At 37.4% G+C, this 25,586-nt stretch overlaps 1 protein-coding gene across 2 annotated transcripts in view; it reads right to left on the reverse strand.

Annotated features, from left to right (window-relative positions):
* adka (adenosine kinase a) overlaps window positions 1–25,586 on the reverse strand; it is a 169,200-nt gene that overhangs the window by 34,121 nt on the left and 109,493 nt on the right. For both annotated transcript variants that reach the window (XM_067420883.1, XM_067420884.1), the window contains exon 7: window positions 8,555–8,725. In XM_067420883.1, the coding sequence (XP_067276984.1) occupies window positions 8,555–8,725 (171 nt within the window). The remainder of the gene's footprint in view (window positions 1–8,554; window positions 8,726–25,586) is intronic.

Here is a 25,586-nt window from a genome sequence, read left to right on the forward strand (position 1 = left end):
ATAAATCATTGTTATTCTTACATCATGACTATTACCTAATACTTAGTCATTGAAAAACAAGTAAGTTCCTTTTCTTTTGGTGAAACCGTAGTCAATGTACACTTTTTTTGGTGCAAGCTTTCGAAAGGAGTACAAACTTCAATTAGTAAAAGAGAAATTTATCTTGAGATTATTGGCATTTGCTGATTAAAAGACATCAATCTATTCATAATCTACCAAAAGACTTCAAATGTTATTCAAAGGATAATAAACATTTTCTGTAAAAAAGTACATTTTTACCTTGCTTTTTACATTTATTTTAATTTAACCATAAATTTCCACCAGTTGTCCATGGTTAAGCTGGTAACAAAGAAAACATACTTATTTTTAATGTGTTTAATATTTCTAAATTATTATTATTGTAATATAGTTTTCATCCTGAAGACTATTTATTATTATCGAGCCTTGTATAAATGTGTCAGTTGAATAAATGGCGTCTGATAATCGTAAAATCACTAATGCGAGGTACTTCACTGTAGACGATATAACTACTCCATGAAGGAGAGAATCAATATGAAAAATACATACACAGATGTGTGTGTGTGTGTGTGTGTGTGTGTGTGTGTGTGTGTGTGTGTGTGTGTGTGTGTGTGCGTGTATGTGTGTGATAGTGTGTGTGTGGCAGAAATGACCGTGAAACCCTTCTGTTAACCAAAATGACTGATGTGTGGGGCGTCAGAGCAGGCTGGTGTTAAACTTTCCCAAATCATCCTGGCAACAACCAGCTGACACTCTATACTCAACTCCACAGTGACAGAAATACACTGAGCTCGGTGGCAGCTATTGATCGGCCCTCAACACAATACCGTCTCTTCCATCCATCATCACTCTGCGTCTCTAAAGAGAGTCAGGCGCCTCTGCCGCTGTACCTATTAAAGGCAGTGCCAGCCCGGGTTCACTCTCACCCTCAAATCTGTGTTATGGAACTCCCCATCAAGCTGAAAATGGCCTCAGCGGCTCAATGTGAGGGATATTCTGAGGAAAGCCTCCCGAGTCCTCCGATTATAGTTGTTAGCTGATCTTCCCTATTGTGACCCAATCTGATCCAGCAGTGACACATACAAGCCCACAACTATCATCCCTGAGACAGGAAAATGGACTAGGGTGGACTATAAATCTTTAGAAGTATTTGTGTTTCTGTAAAAAGCACTAAATATGCATATATTTTTAAAATGTAATGATGATAATTAAAAAATATAAAATCATCATTATCACGAACAATCTTCAAGCCAGTAATTTCAAATGCTTAAATATAGAGACACACTAAATAGTAATCTAAGTGTCTTTTATGTGTATACACACCCAGACATACACCTTTAGTTCAGTAAATTAATTATAGCATTTATTTGAATTAATTATCGAGAGATCGAGATGCGAGTGTGAATTACCTGCATGTTGTTGAGAAATACAATGTAGCGATTCAGTAGTTAATATTTTGTATTTTAAAAAAAGTCATAATTTGCGGACCTCCTTAATGTTTCTCCGATCTCTGTGTCCGAGTGATGTGTGTGTGTGTGTACTTCAATGAAAGCAGCGCATTGATATAGAATGACGATTAAACTGACTGGAACTACATTTGCTGAAAGTTTTTACAGCCAATCAGAATTGAGTATTCAGACAGACCATGGTATGTGTGTATATAGTGGTTCAACGGATCACAAAACTCATGGTTTGGATCATTAGTCACGGTTTTTGAGTCACCAATAAGATCAGCAAGAAAAACAATATTTTGGGGTTGAGGTAACTTTGCTTTTCATTTTTTCCTTAAAAGCACACTTTAAGTAGCCTAGAAATCTAGACGCACCCTAGCGGCAGCGAATTTAATCTGCCCGCAAGTAGGGATGTCCCGATCAGGTTTTTTTGCCCTCGAGTCCGAGTCATTTGATTTTGAGTATCTGCCGATACCGAGTCCCGATCCGATACTTCTATAATACATTAAAAAAAGAATAAAAAAAGAGCGAAAAAACGAACCAGGATGTTCCTTATTTGTTATTTTATTCACCTTATTTTAACATTCAACAACTCTAACAAACAGAGCACTTCTGTGAGGTAGATTGAACAATCAAGTAATAAAGAACATAAATTCTTCACTTTTGGATTTTAGTGCAACAGTAAATAAAAAAAGTCTGGGACCGGAGTTGTGAAGAGCAGGAAGTACAATGGTGATATCAAAAGCACACCCATACTCTCATAGATGCAGAACAATTAATTATGTTGGTGTAAAATAAACAGTTATGGAAATTAAATTAAATTAAATTAAATAATCTGCTCCCAAAAATCCTGAAAAAATCTGTTAGTGCCTCAGTGACAACTTCAGTCAGAGAAGACATCGATCTAAGCTCTCAATCATGACATCACACAGCCGTTTTTATAGCATCAAATAACTAACTAAAACTAAACGTATTTAAAAAACAAACACTTTAAATGAAATCATTGTGACGATAACTGCCTACAATGACATAAATCAACTTTGGGGAAAAAAATTTTGAAGTGTAATTTGACTGAAGTGTAATTAACAATGCTTTTCAGGTTTTTATAGGTCTAACATTAGTTTTTAGGTAGAGAAATTGAATAAAGTAGGCTAATCAAATGTAAAATGCATATTTAACTGTTTAAATTAAAGACTAATCCTTACAAAAGCTATTTAATCAAGAGCAGTGAGTGATTCCTTATCTTCTGTTTGACATTAAACAGACAGCAGTAAAGGCTACTGCCCCTTTAAGACCTAATGGAAGGCTCTGCGTCGTCTTTCTCGACTGTATAAAGTCCTCTTAAGGCATATTCAGACTATGTCTGCTTGGATACTCATCAAGATGAACATGCTGACATTCTTGTGTGAGTTGGTCCGTTTAAGCGCAAGTCTTGAAAGAGAACTCAATATTTGCGCGCTGTGAGACGAGTGCGCGCTTTCGGATGATGAACAGAGACAGATAAGCGCGCGCGCTCTCATTCGCGTCTTCTGGCGAATATACACGGCCCACGGGTGATATTAGCGCTGTTGTAATGTATCACAGAGGAGCCAGCACGTGTATCCATCTACAGAAACATACATAAAGCATTATTTTCAAGTTACAACCCATATTATTGATGCGTCATCATGCTCAGCTCACCCCAGAATATACATTATATCCGAGTCCTGATCGGGATGTAACGTCCGATTCCGATCGAGTCTGAAATCACGTGATCGGGCCCGATTTCCGATCATTTGATCGGATCGGGACATCCCTACCCGCAAGTGTCGTCTAGGAACTCTCAATACCCTTCTGAGCTGTATTCCCCTAACTCTTGCCGGGCCAATCACATCGTGTATAGAGTCGGTGGGCGGGGCCATAATGACGACGGCCGAGTTGCGCTTGCGTGCTTCTAGTAAAAACACAGAAACTGGCGAACGGCGGCGGTCTTTAAAATCAGCTTTGACTGCGACTCTGGAAGACTTGGAGTTAAGCTTTTCTCTGAGAAAAGAACGGCACTGAAGTCATTCTTAAAAAGGGAAGATGTGTTCGGGGTTTTGCTGACTGGATTCGTCGAATGTTTAATCTATCAACAAGCTCTGCTTCACCTTCATTGCTCTGGTTGGTGTAGTGCTATCCTATCGCGTGCAGAGGGAGTTTGAAAGACAACCGTTTATCCCGCCCCTCGGATTGAGCCCTGTCTATGGTGAGTTTCCAGACCAAACATCTTGATGTGGGTCTGGCTTGTCAGGCTACACTTTAAGTACACTGATACCACAGCAAAAACTACTTATCTAACCAATAAAGTACAAACAATATTAAAGGCAACAGTCAGTAAAAAATAAGAACAAATACACTTATTACAAACACAGATAAATACAATATAATTAAATTACAAATAAATTAAGGTATAATAATTAAATGTAAACTAACACTAGTGTTCACCATAGAAATGTAATAAAGATTAATCTTTGCTAAAGCTGTGTTTTATTGTTTGATTAACATCGATGACACAACAGCAGGTATTTATTGGCTGCTGTCACTTAAATGCCACATTAGACTTAATGCATAGATCTAAGATAATGATACACATCAGTTTTTTTTCTCAACTGTCCATCCATGTGCAAGGAGATGTTAAAGAGGAATCAATTTGCGCATCTCTGTGTGCGCACGCTTTCCTTGCATGTTTAAACTAGCAAGACAAAACGCGTGCAAATTTAAACTTGAAATTAATCTGCAAATAACACTTTTGCCGAACCATGATTGCCAAACCATGGGTACATATCAAAGATCAACTACAATCTGTTTAACCCCTAGTGTATATAATATTATAATATATAAGCAAACACTACAGTATATGTTGGCATCATATCAACAAACAATCTGTGTTAAACTTAAATATAAGTTATGAATTTCCAATTTCAAATATTTTTGGTTCAGACCAACCCCATAATTAAGCATTATAAAAAAAAATCCAATAATTACTATATATATATATATATATATATATATATATATATATATATATATATATATATATAACATATATTTAATACATTCAATGACAGTTGCATGAATTTTTTTTTATAATTGATAAATGTTCTCAGGCCTGGAAAATATTAAAATTAATATAATAATATATAGTATAATACTACTAATAATAGTAGTATAATAATACCCTTAGTTTAATACTAAGGGTATAATTCTTAGTATAATACTAAGAAAATAGTTAATATAGTTATTTATATTGAAAATAAATAACTCATCTGTAAAAAAGAAAACATTGTGTAGTGTTTTGTTATCGTCTCTTGCTCCGAGAGCAAATCGCTTGTCCTAACGGTCCCAACTGTCTCTCCACACAGTGATGTCTCGCAGGTCATTCTATATGGGTTGAGAGCAGACAGACGGCTTTAATTGAGTGCAGTGAGTGATGCAGTAAAGCACTCGTGTAGAGTGTTCATCGCGTGAGTCTCCCAGACAGCATCCAGCTCAAGCACTGTTTTAATTACCTCACCTTGCTTCTCTCTCTCTCTCTTTCTGTCCCTTTTCCCTTCTGCTCTGAATTCAGACAGCTGCTTCCAAACTACTTTAAAACATTTTTTTTGTGCAAACCATGTAAAACATCACCAAATGTCTCAGGAAGACATCTAAGCATCTCAGAGGGGGCCTGCCACGGCTCAGAGCTCTGAAATGTCCGTGTTTGATTGTCTACAGGATTTTTTAGAACTTGACATCTGTCTCTCAATGTTTGTGAGTGTGTGCGCGCGCAGCTGTCTGAATCAGCTGGGAGATGGGGGGGTCCAATGTCAGGCATATCCCTCATTGCCTCAGGCTTCCTGCATGAACTGTCCGTCACCTACACGCAATCAGCGGGGGAGGACACACACTTGAGCGCAAGAAAATATCACTGTAGTCATGCAAACACTCACATATCCTTCCACAAAGCAAGCACAGTGGTTACTGTCAATGGATAAGTCTAGATGTAGAGCGATATACAGTCATAATTAGGCCCAGACAGAATATGGATGTTTCTGCACTTTCTGCCCTGGTTATGGCAGAGAATCGGTGAAATGGATTTACTTACTTTACTTAAATAAGGGATAATGAGATATTAGTTGCTGCCGTTTTATTTTTAATATAACATTAGCCAAACAATTTAATCAAAAATGTCTGCTAAACTAATGAATACAAAAAAGCATGCTCATTTTAAGTAAGCATGATGACTTAAAGTAAAAGAAAGGTAAAAAAGGGTAGAAATACCAATCAAATATCCAATAAAAAAACCTCTAATATTATCCAATAACTGCTATGGTACCGATATATCCTGCATTCCTATTGAAAATAATTCCAAATGAAGCCAAAAACAACATGCAAACAACAACATAAGGAATTGTACAAACAGAAAAAAATCCCAGTGCCTGAATATCAATGCTTTTGGAACGCCACTCAGCCAATCAAATTGGAGGACCGGAACTAACCGTTTTATAAAAATCATTAACACGCCACACACAGGCAAACAAGAAGGCTTCTGATGCAAAGTCCAAGATCATTTATTCTGGGGCAAGTCAAAAGCCTTCAATTTCCTTGTGTGTCCTTTGAGACACGGATAACATTATTCAAAAGACCGTGCTAGGCAGAAGGCCTTTGGGTAGATCTTCACAATAAGTCAAACTCTTCCAAGTTCTTGTCTTCCTCCTTCCTTGATTCTCCTTCTCTCCCTCTCTCTCTCTCCTTTCTCCCATAGGCAGCAGTGGAGCGATTTCAATCATTTCGTAACCTCCCAGCAATCATGGCTTTAACTCCCCTGTTATTTAAAACAATCTGAGCTCTGAGCGCGAGTTAATCACTGCTTATACAACATCAGTCAGGGTTATTCATTCTGTTCCAATTAATCATGCCATTTATCTACATTGTCTGAGCCTTCTGCTCAACAAATTCATCTGTAATGACACAGACAATTCACATTGTTGAATTTTATCATGTATGTGGCAAATGGAGGGCAAATTGTTCGAGATTACGCATGTGTTTTTGTATGTGCCGCTGTGTGCGTCGATTTCGGCGAGCATAAATTCAGCGCCATCTGGTTTTGGCTCTTGCTGCACGGCTCTCTCACTTAATTAACTGGAGGCCATTACATTTCCTGAAATGTTTCACTTTCTCTGGTTCATGTCATGCAGGCAGGCAGGAGGGGAGCAGGGAAGGACTCAATTAGACCAACGCCGTTCCCTGGATATTACACACTTGGTGTGTGCCAGTTAAGGGGGCGTGAGGCTGGTGCAGGGCCTGGACGTCTCTCGCTGCGCCTACCCTGTCAGCACAGATAAAGGCCTGCCTGTCTGCTTAGATCCCGCCCACACACACGCATTCAGACAAGCTCCAGCTGCCAAAACACTTCATACTAACCAACAGAGAGCTAGGCATACATAAAGACTAACACGCATTAATACCGCCCAACAAAGACTGCAGCTACTCGCCACATATACACTATTTAATTAGCCTGAGAAAAAACAAAACTTTGGCTGTCAGTTTAAGAGGAACTACAGCAGCTCTACTAATAGTTTGGGTAAAGAAATTCTGAATCTGACCAGCAGCAGTGTTTAAAGGGTGTTGAGGACATATAACATGCAACACTAGACATTCGACAAGATTTTTTATATCTCGGTAGACTTATTTATGCTGCTATCAGTGGGCAGGGCCTCTCATGTAATTTAAACGTCAAACAACAAAGGAACATGAAAATACTATGTTAAAAATATCTAAAAAAGAGAAACGTAAGTGTAATGTTAGAGACTGTGAGAACGGGGCAAGGCCGGTGGTGCGAGTGATGAGCACCAGCTGCCCGCCGTACAGGTCTCGTGTCTCACGGAGGAGATCGGGCGCATAAAATGAGGAGCAACAACGGTGAAGGGCGTTTTGGTGTCATTAGTTTTAGCTACATAACATTAAGCTGTATTGCTATTATTACATTTTTTGGTTTGTGTCAATCAAGTTCCAAAAAAGGAGAAAATTATAAATTAAGAAAGTAACCTATGTACACTACTACTCAAAATGGTTGTCCAGTCAGATTTGTATTATTATTTATCTCTTATTTATAGTAAAAAATATATTGTGAAATATTATTACAAAAAATGTGTTCAGGAGTCAGGACCAAAAATTTTGTGTTCCCAATGATAGAATGACCTACTTGGTTGTCAAGTTATGGTTGTCAACAGAAGTATGTGTTTGCACACCTCTGCTCGCACAGACGTCACACGTCATCATGTGCTTCATGAGGCTATGCTAGACTGTAATCCATATCCAGATTGTAAATAAAGATTGACCACGTGCCTTCAGTCTCTTCCGTTGAAGTAAGTGAAGTCGCCAGTGTCCAAATATGGCGCTTGGGTCTCGGGTCTGCGCAGTAGCAACTAATGGGTCCTTGCTTAATAAATATATTAGTTTCTTACAAAAAAAACAACTATATCAAGTCGAATACCGGTAAACCAATACCATTATCGTGAAATAAAATTATTTACACCAGTTTTGGTCAAACCACCCACCCATACCCTTAAGATATTTAGATAAATAAAGCTTTAACTTGACCGGTCTGACTCTCAGCACATGTCAAACACCTTAAACTTACACTGCCAGTCTGTAACACGTCCCAACCGCACATATAGAACAGAGCGTGGACCTGAGACCACGATGACTCAGAACATTAGTCTCAAACGCTGAGGTAAGAGGCTGTTTATGGCCCAGTCTGCAGGCTGTCTGAGTGGTGCTACTCTCACAATGAGTACAGCCAGTGCTGGATGACAATGCATTTGAGGTGAGATGACTATTCTACATATATTCTCTAGAATAATCTCCCCCAAAAATAAAACAAATAAATAATACAAATAAATAAATGCATGTCTACTCATATGTGCAATCCCTCATCTGACCTGTCTCAGGTAACGGACCACATCAAGTACACAGCAAAAATTGTACGACAGATAATAAGTGTTATATGGTAACATAGGCTGATAGGGGAACTACTTTCATAAATACATCCCTGCCATGTGAGTCCATGTACAAATACTCACCGTCTCGTTGCCAAAAAGGATGTCCACATAGGGCATAACCTTCAGCAGGGCCTCCTTGAAGAACTCACAGATAAATGGAGCTGACAGATTCAAGCAGAAGATCTTGTTGTTTTCAGAAGCGTGTTTGGCTACCTTCAGGATCGACTCCAAGGAAACGGTCAGGAAGAACCCCTTCAGAATAAGACAAAAATTATAGTCAAAACTTGTGCAGTTTTTGAGATAAGGGCCTCTCGGATGGTTTATAACTTGGCTTGAGTTTCATTTCTTAATATTACTAGGGATGTGCAACAAAGAAATCATTAAACACATATCATAGGCTGTTTGAGCTTCTACATAAACAAATCTCAGCATTACAGCGCAACATAAAGAAAAAGAAAAGAACATGTTCCTCCTCCAAGTGGAGTAAACAAGGCTAAGCTTGATATAATGGGGAGTATGATGAGGCACAAATAGGATTATGGTTTTAGGAGATGAGAATGAATGATGACAAATGGAGTCCATAATTGTGCTGGTGTTTCCATCAGAGAGCAAGTAGAGTTCAAAGAGACAATCCAATACAGCAAAGGGCACCTTGGCCCACCTCCTCACACAGGAACAACTGCAAGGTCACACAGCTAAGAGAAAGTATACATCTCGTTTATGCTGAGGGCTTTTTCTGAGCAGTCTAAAGTCGTTAAAAGGTCTTTTATTTATATTTTACAAATAAAATAAAAGGTACTGTAGCTGTACCTTTGTGTAGAGATAATATCAGATAAGACTAAGATACTTTGAGATACATACCATAGCAAAATTAAGTTTTGCACTTGTATTAAAATAATAAATAAATAAAATAAACAAAAGATACTGAGTGATAGTGTCAGATTTTACATTGATACTTCGATATATATAAGTATATATAATAACATCGAAGTATCAATGTATTCAAATAAATAAATATATATCGAAGAATCAATGTAATATATATATATATATTTGCTCTCCAGCTATATATATATATATAATATATATGTAAAATATATATATATCTGCTCTCCAGCTTTTGTATTAAGAAGTCCATTATTTGTAAAATAAGAAAAAAATACAAAAATAAAACTACTACTAAAATACTATTAATAATAAATATATAAATAAATAAAATAAACTTTAATATTTGGTGAATAATGTGGCATAGTACCAGATGGTAATATGATGCTTCATTACTGTATATACAGCACCAAACATATTAGTTATACAAACTCAAAAAAAAACAATGTGGTCTAAACGTGGTCCCATGTCCAAAAAATATGTTCACACCACATTTAAAATATTATTTTTTATATATGAAGTTGATTTTTGTTTCCCAAGTGTATAACGCTCCCAGAGAAGCAATGTGAAAACATGGAGTGATTTTTTTCTTTTGCTTGCATAGGATGGTCTAAGAGAGCCATTTGAGCCCAATGTTATGGCTGCTCTCCAGCTTTTGTTCCAGGAGGACAGGAGTTAAAAAAAACAAAAAAAACATGCTTGCATCTGATGAAGTGGAAAACAAAGGTCTTGTCTGGACTCTTCTTACCGAGAAACAAGAGAGGCTCCTCAGTTCATTGTGTGAATGAATACAGAGCTGGTAAGGAAACACCTTCACGTTTAAACCTGAAACCCTACACCTGGCCTGTTCCTTCAATATAGTTCTTCTTGCACTAAGAGAATAATTCAGAGATACAGTGCAGGTGAGATTAAGGAGGATAGGAGGACAAGGAGAGGGAGAAAATAGAAAATAGAGAGAGAAACACAATAGAGAGAGTGTGTGAACGAGAGAGGGTGCACTGCTAGGGGAGCGCTGGCTCTTACTAAAGCTCAGAGCACTGCATTAAAACAGATGAGGCTTTTTGTAGCTGAGAGTGGAGAGAAGTGACCTTCATGTGTTCAGTGTGACTGTGTCAGCTATTACACCATTCACACAGGGAATCTGAGAGGCTTGTTCTGCCATCAGACACATGTGGGCATGTTGTGCATTACAAAACATCCATCAGCTATCGTCAATGATTACAGATGCCATCATCTTCACCTATCTAAAATACAGCATGCAAATAGAAAAAAAAAAACTGTCATAAAGAGTTATAACATCAAATAGCTGTAATATCACAAATGAGCTCTGCATAAGATATTATTTCTTCTCTCTCACACAAAATAAAAAAAACGAAACAAAGAAAAATTGTTTCTGAGGGACATCACATTGTCAGTGTAATGTCATTGTGTCAACAATATGACTAAAACATTGCTGATATTATTTATTATATTAATTACTTATATTATATTTTTATTTATATATTTTTATACACTGTTCAATTTAATATCATATTTTGTTACTATATATATATATATATATATATATATATATATATATATATGTAACAAAATATGATATTAAATTGAACAGTGTATACAAATACAAAACATAAATACAATACACACAGTGTAAGAAATATATATTTAAATATAGTTTTATATATTTATATAATTAATATACAATTATCATGTAATATGTAATTATAATAAACAGGATATTATAATAAAATCATCGCCACAGTATTGTGATGGTGAATAAACACTTAACTGATCAACCAAATTGACAACAAAAACACTCTGCTGATGGCTTATATATAGCTGTAAACATAGCTTGACTTAGTAAGAAATAAAATGACTTTGAAAACAAACATTATGGTGGTTATACTGGCTCAAGTCCAACAGCATCATGGGTAGCTTTAGCTGCTGTCTGTGCAGAGGTAATGGACCATCCGTGTGTACGTCTCTCAGCATTACCCCCGTCATTAGCACACCTCCGCTATGATGCGCGAGCATCGTTTGGGAGAATCAGCCCACTGCATTATTGGAACTTTAATGTTGGTGTGTTTGAAGTTGGAGAGATGGCCAGAGGGAAGCTGCTTTAATGGATGTGCCGCTCTCTTTCCTCCCTGAACCCGACTCCACCGGCACTACCACTTCACAGCTTTCTGAGAAGGAACTTTTTTGTGCAAGAGCAGAGTGCCAGAGCCTGCCGTACTGTCTTCACGCTTTCAAAAGTTTTGCAATTCTCTGGACATCCTTCTGAATAAAAAGCACAATCTCAACATGAAAGGTCACCTGTCACTCAAAGAGGCCTTAATGCCCAATGTATCATTTATGAATTACTGCTGTCCGTCACATGGAAACGCATTTATCCAGACGAGTCCATTCGGCGGCAGAAGACACGGCCCTAGTGCTCACAAGACATCTGGTCCAGTTTATTAAAGCCCTTCAAAGGGCCGTGTTTAGCATTCTCTATTAAATCTGCATGCTAAACAGCCCTCTCAAGCCCATGTGCTCAGAGAAAGGGAAGCCTGCTGCTGCTGGCTCGGTGCAGGCCAGCTTGAACTTCCCCGTACTAGAGCGAGCCCTTGAGATGAGAATCTTCACCCTTTCACATGTCATACGCAGGATTTATCTCTGTAAGAGTCTCGCGTGAGGGATCAATACATGGCCTGCTCGGAGCAGATTGCACTGACCTGACACCTGGCTATCACAGCAGCCATCTTAAACGAGTAATACACTGCTGCCTCACTTCCCTGGTGGAGTGTCTGATTGTCATCCCCCAAAAGAAACAGTCCAGTTGGTGACCAGCTGATTTAAATCAACCAATTTAATCTAGCAAGAAATATCTGTCCCAGTAAAAGTGTTTATCATCATTAAAGGGATAGCTCACCCCCAAAAAACAAAAAACAACCCGTCTTCATTTACTCTCCCTTATGTCATTCCAAACCTCTATGAATGACTTTTCTAAATCAAAAAGGAAGATACTTTGAGGAATGTTTTTTTCTCTCCATACAAATAAGTTTAAAGGTCAATAAAGTGTTTGGTTATCTAAACCAATTATTTATTCTTCTGTTGTGTTGCGCAGAAAAAAGAAATGCATACAAATGTAACATTTTCATTTTTGAGTGAACTATCCAGTGTCCAAGATAAAGAAAAATAAGCATTTTTTAAATTAAAATATAAATAATATATTTTTTTATGGAGATTATACCACATTGTTCAACTTGAACAAACCTGGTCTTGTCATAAAAAGGTAAATATATATTTTTAAGAGACTAATTGGTCTCGACATTAGGGTATATGCAGGGTTCATCACTATAATTTCCTGTGGGATTTTGCATTTTTGTATGTTGGTTGTGCCACATGATTTTGATTTGGCAGATCAAAATTGTACAAATAATAGTAACAGTATTAACAGTATTAACAAAAGAAAATGAAATAAAACTAATAAAAGAGTATGCCAAAAATACAGAGAATAATGAGACAAATATTCTTTATAATGATATAGTATATCTATTCCACCCATATATAACAATAACAAATGTAACAAATAATTGTGTGCCTGATCTGTCTCAGGTGCTACATCACAACTTTATGATTGTTTTAAAAAATGTTTTTAATGAACTAGGGGTGAATAACTAGGGGTGTAACTGGACACTGTTATATCGAGATGTAAAAATGTAACGATATGTATTGTTGATGTAAACGATCTGATGTTGTGATATAGTTAGTTTCATCCATGAAGCTTATGGTATTTATAAAGTATAACTCACACAAAAATGTCAATTCTGTCATTGTGTACTCACCCTCGTGATGTTTTCCAAACACAAATGAAGATATTTTTATGAAACCTGAGAGATTTCTGTCAATCCATTTAAAGTCCATTCCTCTAAAACTGAAAGATCCAAAATGTCATAAAGCCAACGAAAAAATTTAATAAAAATGAATGAATAAATAAATTGATTGGTCTAATCCAAATCCAAGTCTTCTGAAGAGACACGCTTTGTAAAATGAACAGATTTACAACGAAAAGCATATACTGAGACAACATGACAGTGAGTAAATGCAGAATTTTAATTTTTGCATAAACCATTTACAGTTTGGGAATAGGCATTTTGACAGGCTTTCTTTTAATTAGAACTGTGACAGATTGCATTGATTATATCCGAAGCGATATAGTTAGTTTCAGTGCTCATATGCACTGGAACGGCACATTTCTCAAAGTGAAATATTCAATATTATGTATAATAATGTAATATATATTTGTGGGATTATTTGTAGGTCTATAAATAAAATATTTTAATAATAAAAAAGTAATAATAAAAGAAAACTTCTTTTTATTTTTGAGCGTCATGTTATTGAACGAAAAACTAGAAGGAGTATTTTCTCAGTGCAAGATGTTTTATTCAGAGTGTCTCAATTACACCAATTCAACATTAGATAAATCTCTTTTAATATGAAGACACTGCAGGATTGAGCATACCAAAGGGATCGGAAGATGTTTGATGTTTTCTGCTCATCTTGCTACACTGTAGTCCTCACTGTCCACATCACATCTGGTTTCTTTTTGCCTGTCTTAAGAAACATGTTCTACAGGGCCTTATCTAATATTGCTGCTCAGTCTAATGGCAGGCAGCCTGTGACATGAAAGCTCAACAGCTGCCAGCTCTTTTCAAACGCGGTATTCTTTTTCGATTTCTTCCTGGGCCCCATCAAACGTGTCTTTATTCGACTGCGGCGCCAAAAGGAAAAGCCTGTGCTTGATTAAAGAATAATTTTTTTTATAATGAACACAGAGACAACCATAAACATCCAGAGACCATCAGCGCAAGTGGGCCAGAGTATCACGTCGTGATTGACTTAATCTGAGCGTTTATTTCATGTTAAGAGTCATGTTTAAAATAAACAGCAGATGGTAACGGTTTAAAAAAAATATCTCATTGAGGAATCGCATGTTAGGAAATGACGACGCTTATAAATGTTATAAATTAAATCACAAGTTAAACAATGGATACTCAGTGGACAGGTACAGGTGAATACAAGATACATTTAAAAACCCATAAAACTTAACCACTGTCCTCTAGGGAGAGCAAGGTTGTTATATTCATCTAAAATAGCTGTGGGAGGGAAAGGGGAGGTCCGTTTTCTTGCGGGCCGACGCAGCCTTCAACTATAAAAATGACTGTGTAAAGAAATTAGACACTCTGAAAAATATGTAATTAGCAATTTAGCAATAATGCCCATAAATATATAATCAGCACCTCCATTAGCCTGACATGTATCCGAGACACAGTGCGTGATGCAACTACTGGATTGTCGGCACACTCGCAGGCGGCTGGTCCATTAAAGAGGGCCATCCGTCCTGGTGCACTTCCCAATGCCACTTCAGGTGGAGTGTGTTATTCTGTGAGCCAAGGGGCGGCAGGCCCAGAGCGCTCATTTGTAGCACCATAAGACAGGTCGTAATTACACTCACCCAGCACGAAGGGAATAGGAAGAGAGCCCTGAACCTGACACATTAACCCTAAGAGGAGGTTAACCGTGATGGACATCAGAGAGCTAAAGAGAACTGCTGGGTTTTACATAATTAGAGTCGCAGGATCCTTCAGAAGCCCTAGAGATCAAAACTTTAAGCTGTCGAGTTCACACAACGTGCTGAGTACTTAGTGTTCAGAGAGCGAATTTATCTGGGATTTAGCACGGACTGGCAAAAAATAAAATAACGAAAGTCCAAAGCCTTGAGTTGCAAGAGTAATAATTCATCACCTCGCTCCAATAACAAAACATCTACTGTAGTGAGAGAGAAGAGTCTCCAGATAAGGTGTTATATGTGCACCGGCGTGTTTTTGTTTGTTTTGCCTTATTGTTAAAATGTCATTTTGACAGACGTCAAGATGGGGAGAGCAATGTGCAAGTGCTAAGAAAGCTTATGAGGGAAAACAAAGTAAACATCTTTCTGTGACTTTTTTCAGACACAGAGACATTTTTCATGGTGAGACTCCACATGGGAGTGAGTGCATGAGGCAGATTATTTAGCACACAATTAAGAGCTGCTAAAATATGGCAACAGCTCGCCTCCTCTCGCTATCCTAGTATAATTAGATTTTCACCTGCTGTTGAGATAGCAAAAAAAATGCTTGATTCGTTGGACAAGACAAAGAGGCACCTGACGTGCCAGCTCCGGATCCATCTCGCTCCTCAGCATGCTGGGAGTTTGTGAGGTAAATTGAAAATGCTGTTGAAAGCTCGCCTGGATGAGTTGCACAGTCTGCTTAACACATTGGTATAGGGACAGATGCTACTTTGGAACAATATTGCCATCAACATATTTTTGTTAAAAATAAAAAAAACAAGCAGATGAATGTAAACAGCTAATATGCAACCAATGTGATTTTGACGAATGCGAGACGTCTTTGCGTTGTTAAAGAAAGACTTCACCCAAAAATTAAAATTGTCATCAATTACTCACCTTAATTACATTCCAAAGCCATAACACAACACAAATCTATCTATCTATCTATCTATCTATCTATCTATCTATCTATCTATCTATCTATCTATCTATCTATCTATCTATCTATCTGTCTGTCTGTCTGTCTGTCTGTCTGTCTGTCTGTCTGTCTGTCTGTCTGTCTGTCTGTCTATCCATCTATGTATGTTCACAAATGTTTGTCCATCCATTGAAAGTCCATGTAAATAAAATGCAATAAGTAAAATAAAACATTGCATCTAATTTTCAGACGAGACAGGATCGCTTTGAGATGAAAGGATTTAATTTCGGCTTTCATTTATACAGCACATCAAATACGGTAAACTGAAGATTGACTGTGCTTGTTTGACAAGCGACAGCCCATGAGGTTTGTTCCTGTGCAAAGTTCCCGTGCATCAAGTACACATGTTGGAGCTGCTGTTTGCCATATTTTATGTACTGTATGTGTGCATTGCAATCTCTTCAATGGGCTTAAGGAAAACTCTTTTTTTTTTTTTTTTTGAGCTGTCAAAGTTTTGGTGGTGTGGATGTTAAATGAAAGGATAAAAATGATGAGAGTGTCCATGTGTGTTCTAAAGATTAATGGAAGAAGTCTATGGGTTTGGAACAAAGGGTGGGTAAATGATGACTGAATTTCCATTTTGGGTGAACTGTCCCTTTAAATCAACAGTTGCTGTGATTTCATCAAGTCACTGTTTAACATTGTTTCAGTGAATTACTCATAACTATTAGGGTTACAGCCAAAGAAGCTGAAGCAGCCAAGAGTAATAATCACAGAGCAGAAAAACCTACTTTTAATTTACGGCACAATGCCAAGAGGAGGTAATATGTTATTGTCTAGTGCAAATTTACGCTGTTGAACGTTGGGATGCCAGAAGACGTGGGATCGCGAGCCAAGAACACAGTCTGGCCTCATCTTGCTTTAAGTGGATACATATTCTACACCAGTCTCAGTCTTTCAGAGGAACCGTCGGGCTTATTAATCCTCCACACGCTCTTCGGGCTTGTCAAATCCCATTTGAACGCAACAGGAAACAAATGTGTAAACACATCCAACGTAGTGTGAAGGCTGTCAAACTCGATGCCTGCCCTCGCGTAGAGACGTAGGCTAAAAGTGAAATATAAGCCGCATCGAAGGCGGTTTTTCGATTGCGACGTGCCACGCAGTGTAACCGGCTCTCGCGCCCTCAGAAACATAAGAGCGCATGCAAAAGTGGGCCATTAATGATTAATGGCTGTTTAAATAATCATCTGACGGCAACTGTGGAGAGAGTCCCTGATGAAAACATCAACAGCAGTGCCTCTTGTCAATGCCTAACGATGAGACTAAATGTGGGCAGGGTGTTTGATAGCAACATCAGTCATTCATAAAGGGAAAAGCAGGCCAGAGATGCAGCAAGGCAGCATGGGCAACGGTCAGAGGCGGACGTAACCTTCTATTCTACTGTGACCGTCACAAAGCAGCAAGAACAGTCACTATTTTCAGCTAATTTCTCATGCCTTTGTGTAAAACAACTCTAAAGGTCATTAAGATATCTGGGTCAAGCGCCTTAAATGGAAACACCAGGGTTTGTGAAGTGAGCCATGGTCCACTGTGAGTTAGTGTGCTGATGGACCTCAGGCTTCAGCCAACCTGACATCTATTTTGTAAACATTAGCAGCCGCCCAACACGAGGGTAGGCTACTCACATGATGTGCGCTATAAACCAAAATCACATAGCGGACAGGACACTTCCAAACATTAAGCTGAGGTCACATCAGGCAAACTCCATTTTCTAAACAAAGAAAATGAGAAGCGTGGTGGAGCAAAATAACTTATAATCTAGCTGCATTTTAAAGAGAATAAACAGATTACATGTTAATTTGATTATAGATTGTCACTTGGTCTTCCGTTGATATTTTCTATTTTAAAGATTTTTGTATACGTACACCTCCATAAACATAATAGCAGTTTGGATCCTCATATCAGAGCGGTAGACACTGTGTACATAGAGTCAATTGAGTAAATTACCTAGCTTAAAAATAACTGTGAGGAATGAAAGAGCCAACTTGATGCCCCACACATTCATGGTGGGTGGCACAACTCCACCGGCTTCTCTTCTCTCTCAACTACAAAGGTTTCATCAGGACACTCAGGCAATTATCCTTTCAAAGACAAGACAGATCGGCTCATGGAGCATGTAATTATGCAACAAGTTCTCTCCTGTCCTCCCAACCAAAATGTTTTGGAACGCAATGAAACGCCTGTAACATTATCATAACATGCAGCACTACTTTCAATTAGAAATAATTTGAAGCGAAACACTTGCCTAACACTTTTAAAAGGGGCCAATCAGTGTTCATAAAATCTTTATATATATATATATATATATATATATATATATATATATATATAATTTTTTTTTTTTTTATAAATCTACCTGAACAAAATCATCACCAGACCCAAGCAGAATCTGAAGATTTTTGTGTGTTGATTTCGGATGAAAATCTGTGGACTGGATGCGAATATGGTAATGTCTGTTAAGCTAAGAGTAACAGACATTTACTGGCATCTGAAAGCATAATTAATAAGCCAAAATGTTTAATAAACTAAAAAGCAAGGGGTGGAGGATGTACAGAACTTTGTTATTAATTGGCATGGCAGTTATCATGGGGGACAACCAGGAACGTTACTGTTTTTTAAACATCGATTTCACCAAATTGGACGCTATTACCATTCAGCTTTCTAAAGACTGGCAAGAAATGCAAAAATCATAAGATTAAGATATTTAGTGCTGTCAAACAATTAATCTTATCCAAAATAGAAGTTTGTTTTTAAATAATATATGTGTGTACTGTGTATAATTATTGGGTATATTTATATATTATATATATATATATATATATATATATATATATATATATATATATATATATATATATATATATATATATATATATATATATATATATATATATATATACACATCCTTTTTTATTATTATTTATTTTTAATTTCCACACAGTTAAATGTTTTTTGTTTGGATGTCTCTTAGGCTGACCAAGGCAACAGTTAATTAATAAAAATAAAGTAAAAAACAGTAAACTGTGAAATATTAATTTTAATTTGAACAATTCATTCCTGTGATGCAAAGCTGAATTCAGTCCCTGACAAAAGTCTTGTCGCTTATCTATTTTCTAGAAATACCTGATATTAACCTGACTTTTAATTAATTCATTGGTGTTAGAAATAGCTCATATGAAAAGCTAAAACCCTCCCAAATGATGTTTAATGCACTGAAATAAATCATTTTCATAGAAAAAATATTTATCATTTAATCAAGACAGAAAGGTCAAATTTTGGCAACACAAAAGTTTTGTTGCCTGTACAGAAATTGAACAAATTTACTGCAAATACAAAAATATGTCAGCAAATTAAGTTGTGGTGCTGTGAGATCCAAATTTAATATCTTGTATGACTTCCATGAGCTTGAAGGACTGCATCCATGCGGTTTGGCAAGGATTCATACAATTTATTGATGAAGTCATCAGGAATAGCTAAGAAAGCAGTCTTGCATGCCTCCCAGAGTTCATCAATATTCTTTGGTTTCGTCTTCCATGCGTCCTCTTTCATCCTACCCCACATATGCTCAATGATGTTCATGTCTGGTGACTGGGCTGGCCAATCCTGGAGCATCTTGATCTTCTTCGCCTTGAGGAACTTTGATGTGGAGATGGAAGTATGCGATGGAGCACCGTCCTGCTGCAGAATTTGGCCTCTTTTATGGTTGGGAATATAAGAGGTAGCTAAGATTTCTTGGTATTTTAGACTATTGATGTTGCCTTCCACCCTGCAGATCTCTCGCACACCCCCATACTGGATGTAACCCCAGACCATGATTTTTCCGCCACCAAACTTCACTGTTTTCTGGGTGAATCTCGGATCCATTCTGGCTCCAGTAGGTCTCCTGCAATATTTGCGGCGACTGTGGTGTAATTCAACAGAAGATTCATCTGAAAAATCTCCTTCTGCCACTTTTCCAGCGTCCATCCTTTTAGCAGGCTGTGGGCCTTGGCAAATGCCACACGGTTTTTCAATTGTCTTTTGTTTAGTGCTGGCTTCTAGGCACTGATTCGACCATGGAGGCCATTTTGAGGCAGAATCAGAAAACCGTTCTGGTTGACACGGGGACTTCAGGTGACCAGGTCTCGTGGAGCTCTGCTGCAGTGGAAAATGGGCTGGCCTTGGATTTTCGAGCCAACAAACGGTCCTCTCGAGCAGTTGTCTTGCGGGGTCTGCCTGACCTGGGCTTGTCAAAAACGTCTCCAGTCTCTTCAAATCTTTTTTTTTAATCCTCTGTACTTGACGCTGAGACACATTGAAGGTGTCTGCCACATCAGCAGTGGATCTGGTCTTCAGCCTCTTGATAATCAAAACTTTAGTCTCAGGGTGAATCTTAGGCATGTTTGCAGAGTTCTAGTTGCAGTTGATGTGAAGGTCTAGTGTACTGGGGTTCTTTTTATACACACTTGAGACCTAATTGATCTATTATTAGTCACAGGTGAAGCTCTTATGACAAGCTGACAACACTTATGTCTTTGCAAAAATTGACTCAATGGGCTTTACCAAGCTGTCAATATTAGAATACTTTTTGAAAGTTTAGTTTTTCACTGAAACATTATCACAAAAGCTGGTGGGATTAAAATGAGCCATTGCGGCACTTTAGGTCAATTTGTACACAAGCGACAAGACTTTTGTCAGGGAGTGTATATTTGAAATAAAACATTTCTTTGAAATAGGATCTTTTGTAACTTTATAAAAAGTATTTACTATCACTTTTGATCAATTTAATGTGTCCTTGCTGAATAAAAGTTATACTTTTATTAGTATACAAAGTCATACTTTTGAACAGTAAGGAATAATTTAGAGTAATGACAACATAAAAAAATGCCATTTTCCAATTCTGAATAAATCTGCAGGGCGCAGATTCTGTGCCAGCAAATTACATACATGATGATATTTTAGTTCCTCATATTAAACAGACCTTTGCTAAAAGACTAACAAAAGAATCCGACAGCATCAGTTTATTAAATGATCCAATTGGATGTCACAAAGCTTCTTCTTTAAAAATATGATCATTTTAACTTACATTATGTAAATGTCACCCTCTTTCCCTACAAGAAAATGAGAGTGTAATAACATATCCAACAGCAATGAGGATACTGGTTCTTTTTAAAAGGAGACGGTACATGCTAATGTATTTGGCTCCTCGGAGCAGCTGCGGGGCGGGCGGCTCCTAATTACTCCTCTAAAAAATTCTCCTGAAAGTCAACAGAACATAATCGATGGAGAGGATTATATTAGCGAGGCCTTGGACTTTAGCCAATAAGAAAGGCATGCTGCTCTCTGTCTCATCAGCCGCCAATGATTGAGCGAGCTAATGGAAAGACACACAGCTAAAGTGACACATTTGTGCAATGGGGGGAAAAAAAAGGATCAGTCATTGATCTGCCAAGGCCATGGTAATTAGAGTGGTGGCCAAGGCGAGAGACTGTTTGCCCTTAGAAACAGCAGACAAGCAGCTCTGGTATACATCACCCTCGAGACCAGAGACTGAAAAGAGAGAGAGAGTGAACACTTGTGTCAGATACCGAATCAGCCCTTGTCACCTTCCAGCACAGCATCAGAAGAGGAAGCTGAAGAGAAGGAGGAGCTGCGGAGGTCACTGCAAAACAAACGTTTAATACACTGTATCTGCGATATCAATTATTTATCACACAAGGTTAAGCCATCAGGGTTTTTCCTGGGTCAAAAATGGTTTTCAGTGGTACAGCTTATACGTGCTCATATGCAAAGTTGGCAATTACGTAACTGCATTTTATATTTACATAGTAGATAAGGAATCATGTACAGTCAAGATGGCTGTGATAGCAAAATAAACCCTGGAAGGATTAAGAAAGGATTATCCTGCTTAAATGGACAAACACTTACCAAATATATAATCAAATGTTGAATTAATTGTATTATTAAAAATAATAATAATAATAATTTAGTTCTTCCTTAAATATTAAGTCAGAGGAGTGATACAAAAGACATGCTTGTATATTGTAGTCATTGGTATTGGTCATTATGCAAAAACATCTGACCACATAATTCCATGACTGACCAATCAGAATCAAGTATTCCAGAGAGCCATGTAATAAAAAGGGTTATTACTCATGTAAGCGCCTGGCTCCGTCCTCCTCCTACGTACTTCTGCTCAATTTTTATTTTCCGTCTGGGTTTGCAGTACATTCGCTGTTTTCTGCGGCCAAATTTGAACCGGTCCAATCAGCGAACAGAGGGAGTGGCTGAGAACGATGACTTTGATGTTGTGCGCTAGTTGACACATGACATATGTCACAACCAAAAGTTAGCGACTGATAATGGCAGATCCAAAGTAGCACTGGGCAGATCCAATAGTTTTAAACTTCAACAGAGTACCCACCTTCAAGGAAGTTAGCGCTTGTCAATGGAGAGTGGCCAGACTCTCTGTACAAATGAGATGAATGAGAGTCTCGTAGGACCAGGCTAGTAAGCATCTAAAGCCATTTGAGTTTTCAACATCAAAGAGTATGACATGCCACACTAAATTTATATATATGACTAGTTTACTGAGCACTTACTGAATCAGGACTGTACTTCTAATAAAAATGTTTGTTTCATACTTCTTAAAAAATATAATTTTCCTTTCATCATCGGCTCATAATGATTCAAGTCCTCTGTTGGAATATCTGAAGGCAACCAAGGCCAGTTTTTATTTCTTATATTTACAAAGATTCAGAACAGAATTTTTTTTAACACAGGAGGAAAATAAACATCTTGATAGGGATCCAGGCTTTAAAGCCTGAGATTTATACTTGCCCTTATTAAATATTTACCATAATTCCTCTATAGTTTAACTGTGGCATTTGTAGTTAGAAGATAAGGTAGCAAGGTAATAACATTCATGACACTCCATTACAACAATTTGTACAACTTTTGTAGCCAAAAACATTTAGAAACTATATAATTCCCTACAGTTGTAAAGTCCTCATTAAAACATCTAATTTAGTATAAATTATTGTTTTAACAGCACAGTTTTTTTCTCTTGATCCGTCAAATAGTTTGACCTCTTCCGTGGCTCTTTATAGTATTCAAAAGGGGTCACACAGGTTTTGTGGCCACATGTGCAGTGACTCATACAGAAAATGTTCTCACATTGTACGGTTTAGTTAAGAAGGTCATTTAACATACAACAGAACAGAATGAAAAAAAACATGAAAAAATGAAAAATGATTAAATATTAAATTTGCTTGCTAATATTGCTTGGGCAGCCAAAAAAAAAAAAAAATGTAATGCAGGAAAAACTAAGGCACAAGGCCCTTTTAAATGCCAGCAAATATGAAACAGCTTGTAGTTGTAGCATATAGGAGTGTGATAGGATAGAAGCTGGTATAAGAAACCCTTCTGTATGACTTAAAGGGCGTGATGCCACAATGCCACATGGACTGATAAATACGCTGTCTGTTTTAGGCTCTGCTTGTTTGGATGGGGGAAGTTTAGGCTGGAAGAAGCTCATCCATGCTGAATATTAGCTCATGTGGTGGCTGAGAGAGAGAGAGAGAGAGAGAGAGAGAGAGAGAGAGAGAGAGAGAGAGAGAGAGAGAGAGAGAGAGAGAGAGAGAGAGAGAGAGAGAGAGAGAGAGAGAGAGAGAGAGAGAGAGAGAGAGAGAGAGAGAGAGAGAGAGAGAGAGAGAGAGAGAGAGAGAGAGAGGACCTATGGAGTCATTCTGTCTGTAATTGCATGGCTAAATGCTCCCCTCGCTTCCTGCCCTCCCCTCGGCGGCATCTCCCTGCCCGCACCAAGAAACTGCAATTGGCATAAGCCACTTAAGGCAATCTGTGCTGAGCGAACTACAAAACCCTGAGAGGGCTTAAATTTACTGAAGCCTTGAGAGACATGAATGAAGAAGATAGAAAAAAAAGGTGGTGTTCCTTATTTAGCAACTGACAATCCAATTCTACAGCAGTGAAATTTAACTTCCATCTATTGCCTTTTAATCCCTGTGAAGAATACCACAAAACATAATGAAACAATTTATTGATTTCTTCATTTGACCCAGTAAATGGGTGTTCAAATGACAGCATTGGGAATAATGTCTCATGAGTTACACTTGATGCATTACTCCCATGCTCCAAACCTATTAGGCAAGAACTGTTATGTTATTAATTAAATAATTGCAATGAAGACTAATAATTCACGAACAATTAGCTTTTTTATATAATAAAAATAAGATTTAACAAATATACCATCATATAATATACATTATTATATATATATATATATATATATATATATACACACACACACACACACACACACACACACACTAAAAAAATGCAGGCCTCCAATAGAAAATTTTCTAGTGACTGATCACATCTAAATTTTTCAGTTGGCCGAATTTCATTTCTGGGAATCAAATCACAGAAATTCAATTTAGCTAACTGAAAAATTTAGAATGTTTTTTATTTTTTTACAGTGTATAATAGTAATAGTATAAAACGAATATTTTTATACAACATATACAATTGTATATACATTTACATTTTATAATAAAAAATATATATTATTAAATAGCTATTACCTATTTCTGAATTTGATGGATTTCATGGATGGAAGACAAACTTGAAATAAATGATAAATCATGTACAAAACGACCAAGGCAGTGCATTAATAAAGTATTCAGGGTCAATTTGGCTTCATGTCGACTTTAACATGCTGCAATCAGGATGTGATCTGACGGCTGCTTTTAACTCATTTCTGACCACTTTAATGTATTATTACGGAAAACATAACAGAGGGGCTGCCGACAGCCACACAGAGACATTGTCTTCATAATCATAATCAATAAAAGCGAGGCAAATAGAGAGCACCCCTAAGGACTGGTTACCGGACACAGGATTGATTATCGCTGAGGAAGTCAGGTGTACGCTGACAGGAAGCATGTCTTAATGAAGGAAAAACTCTGCCACTGTGTGCATTATTTAGTCCTGTAATAAAGCACTCAATGAAACTTCAAAGCAACCAATTCATTTTTAGCCTCACTGGGAGACCGAAGAGGAGAGAGAGTGATCATAGGGCTCACTGAGAGAGACAGATGGATGGAAGGAGGGAGGGAGGTTAGGACAGAGAGAAATAAGGACGAACAGCAGAGGAAAGTGAGATGGAAGCTAAGGAAAAATGGGGGTAAAAGAAGACAGGCGTCAAAATCGTGTATGTGCTGAGATGTAAATAAAAAGATGAATGAAGGGAAAGAGCAAGAAAATGTGGAAAAATAAAGAGGGATGGGACAAAAAACCCAATAAGACTAACTTAAAGGTTAGCCAAAAATAAAATAAAAATCTGTCATCATTTACTCACACTCATGTCATTCTATATCACTCCCAACTTTCATTGTGGAACAATTTTTATTTTATTTTTAAGAATATCACATATACTTCATATAATGAAAGTGAATGAAGAACTGGCGCTGTCAAGCTTCAAAATTACAAAAAAGTTGCCCTACTACTCGAGCATTACACTCCAACCAACCTAAATATAAAGACAATACTAACTGAAAATCTTAACATTTGATCAAATTCTCCCTGATGCAGTCAAGAACGCGAGAGAGTATCAGCAGTGTCCCATTTGTAAATGAATCACTTTCAGTTGG

The sequence above is a fragment of the Pseudorasbora parva genome, chromosome 17 (assembly GCF_024679245.1).
Source record: "Pseudorasbora parva isolate DD20220531a chromosome 17, ASM2467924v1, whole genome shotgun sequence".
NCBI classification, from domain to species: Eukaryota; Metazoa; Chordata; class Actinopteri; order Cypriniformes; family Gobionidae; genus Pseudorasbora; species Pseudorasbora parva.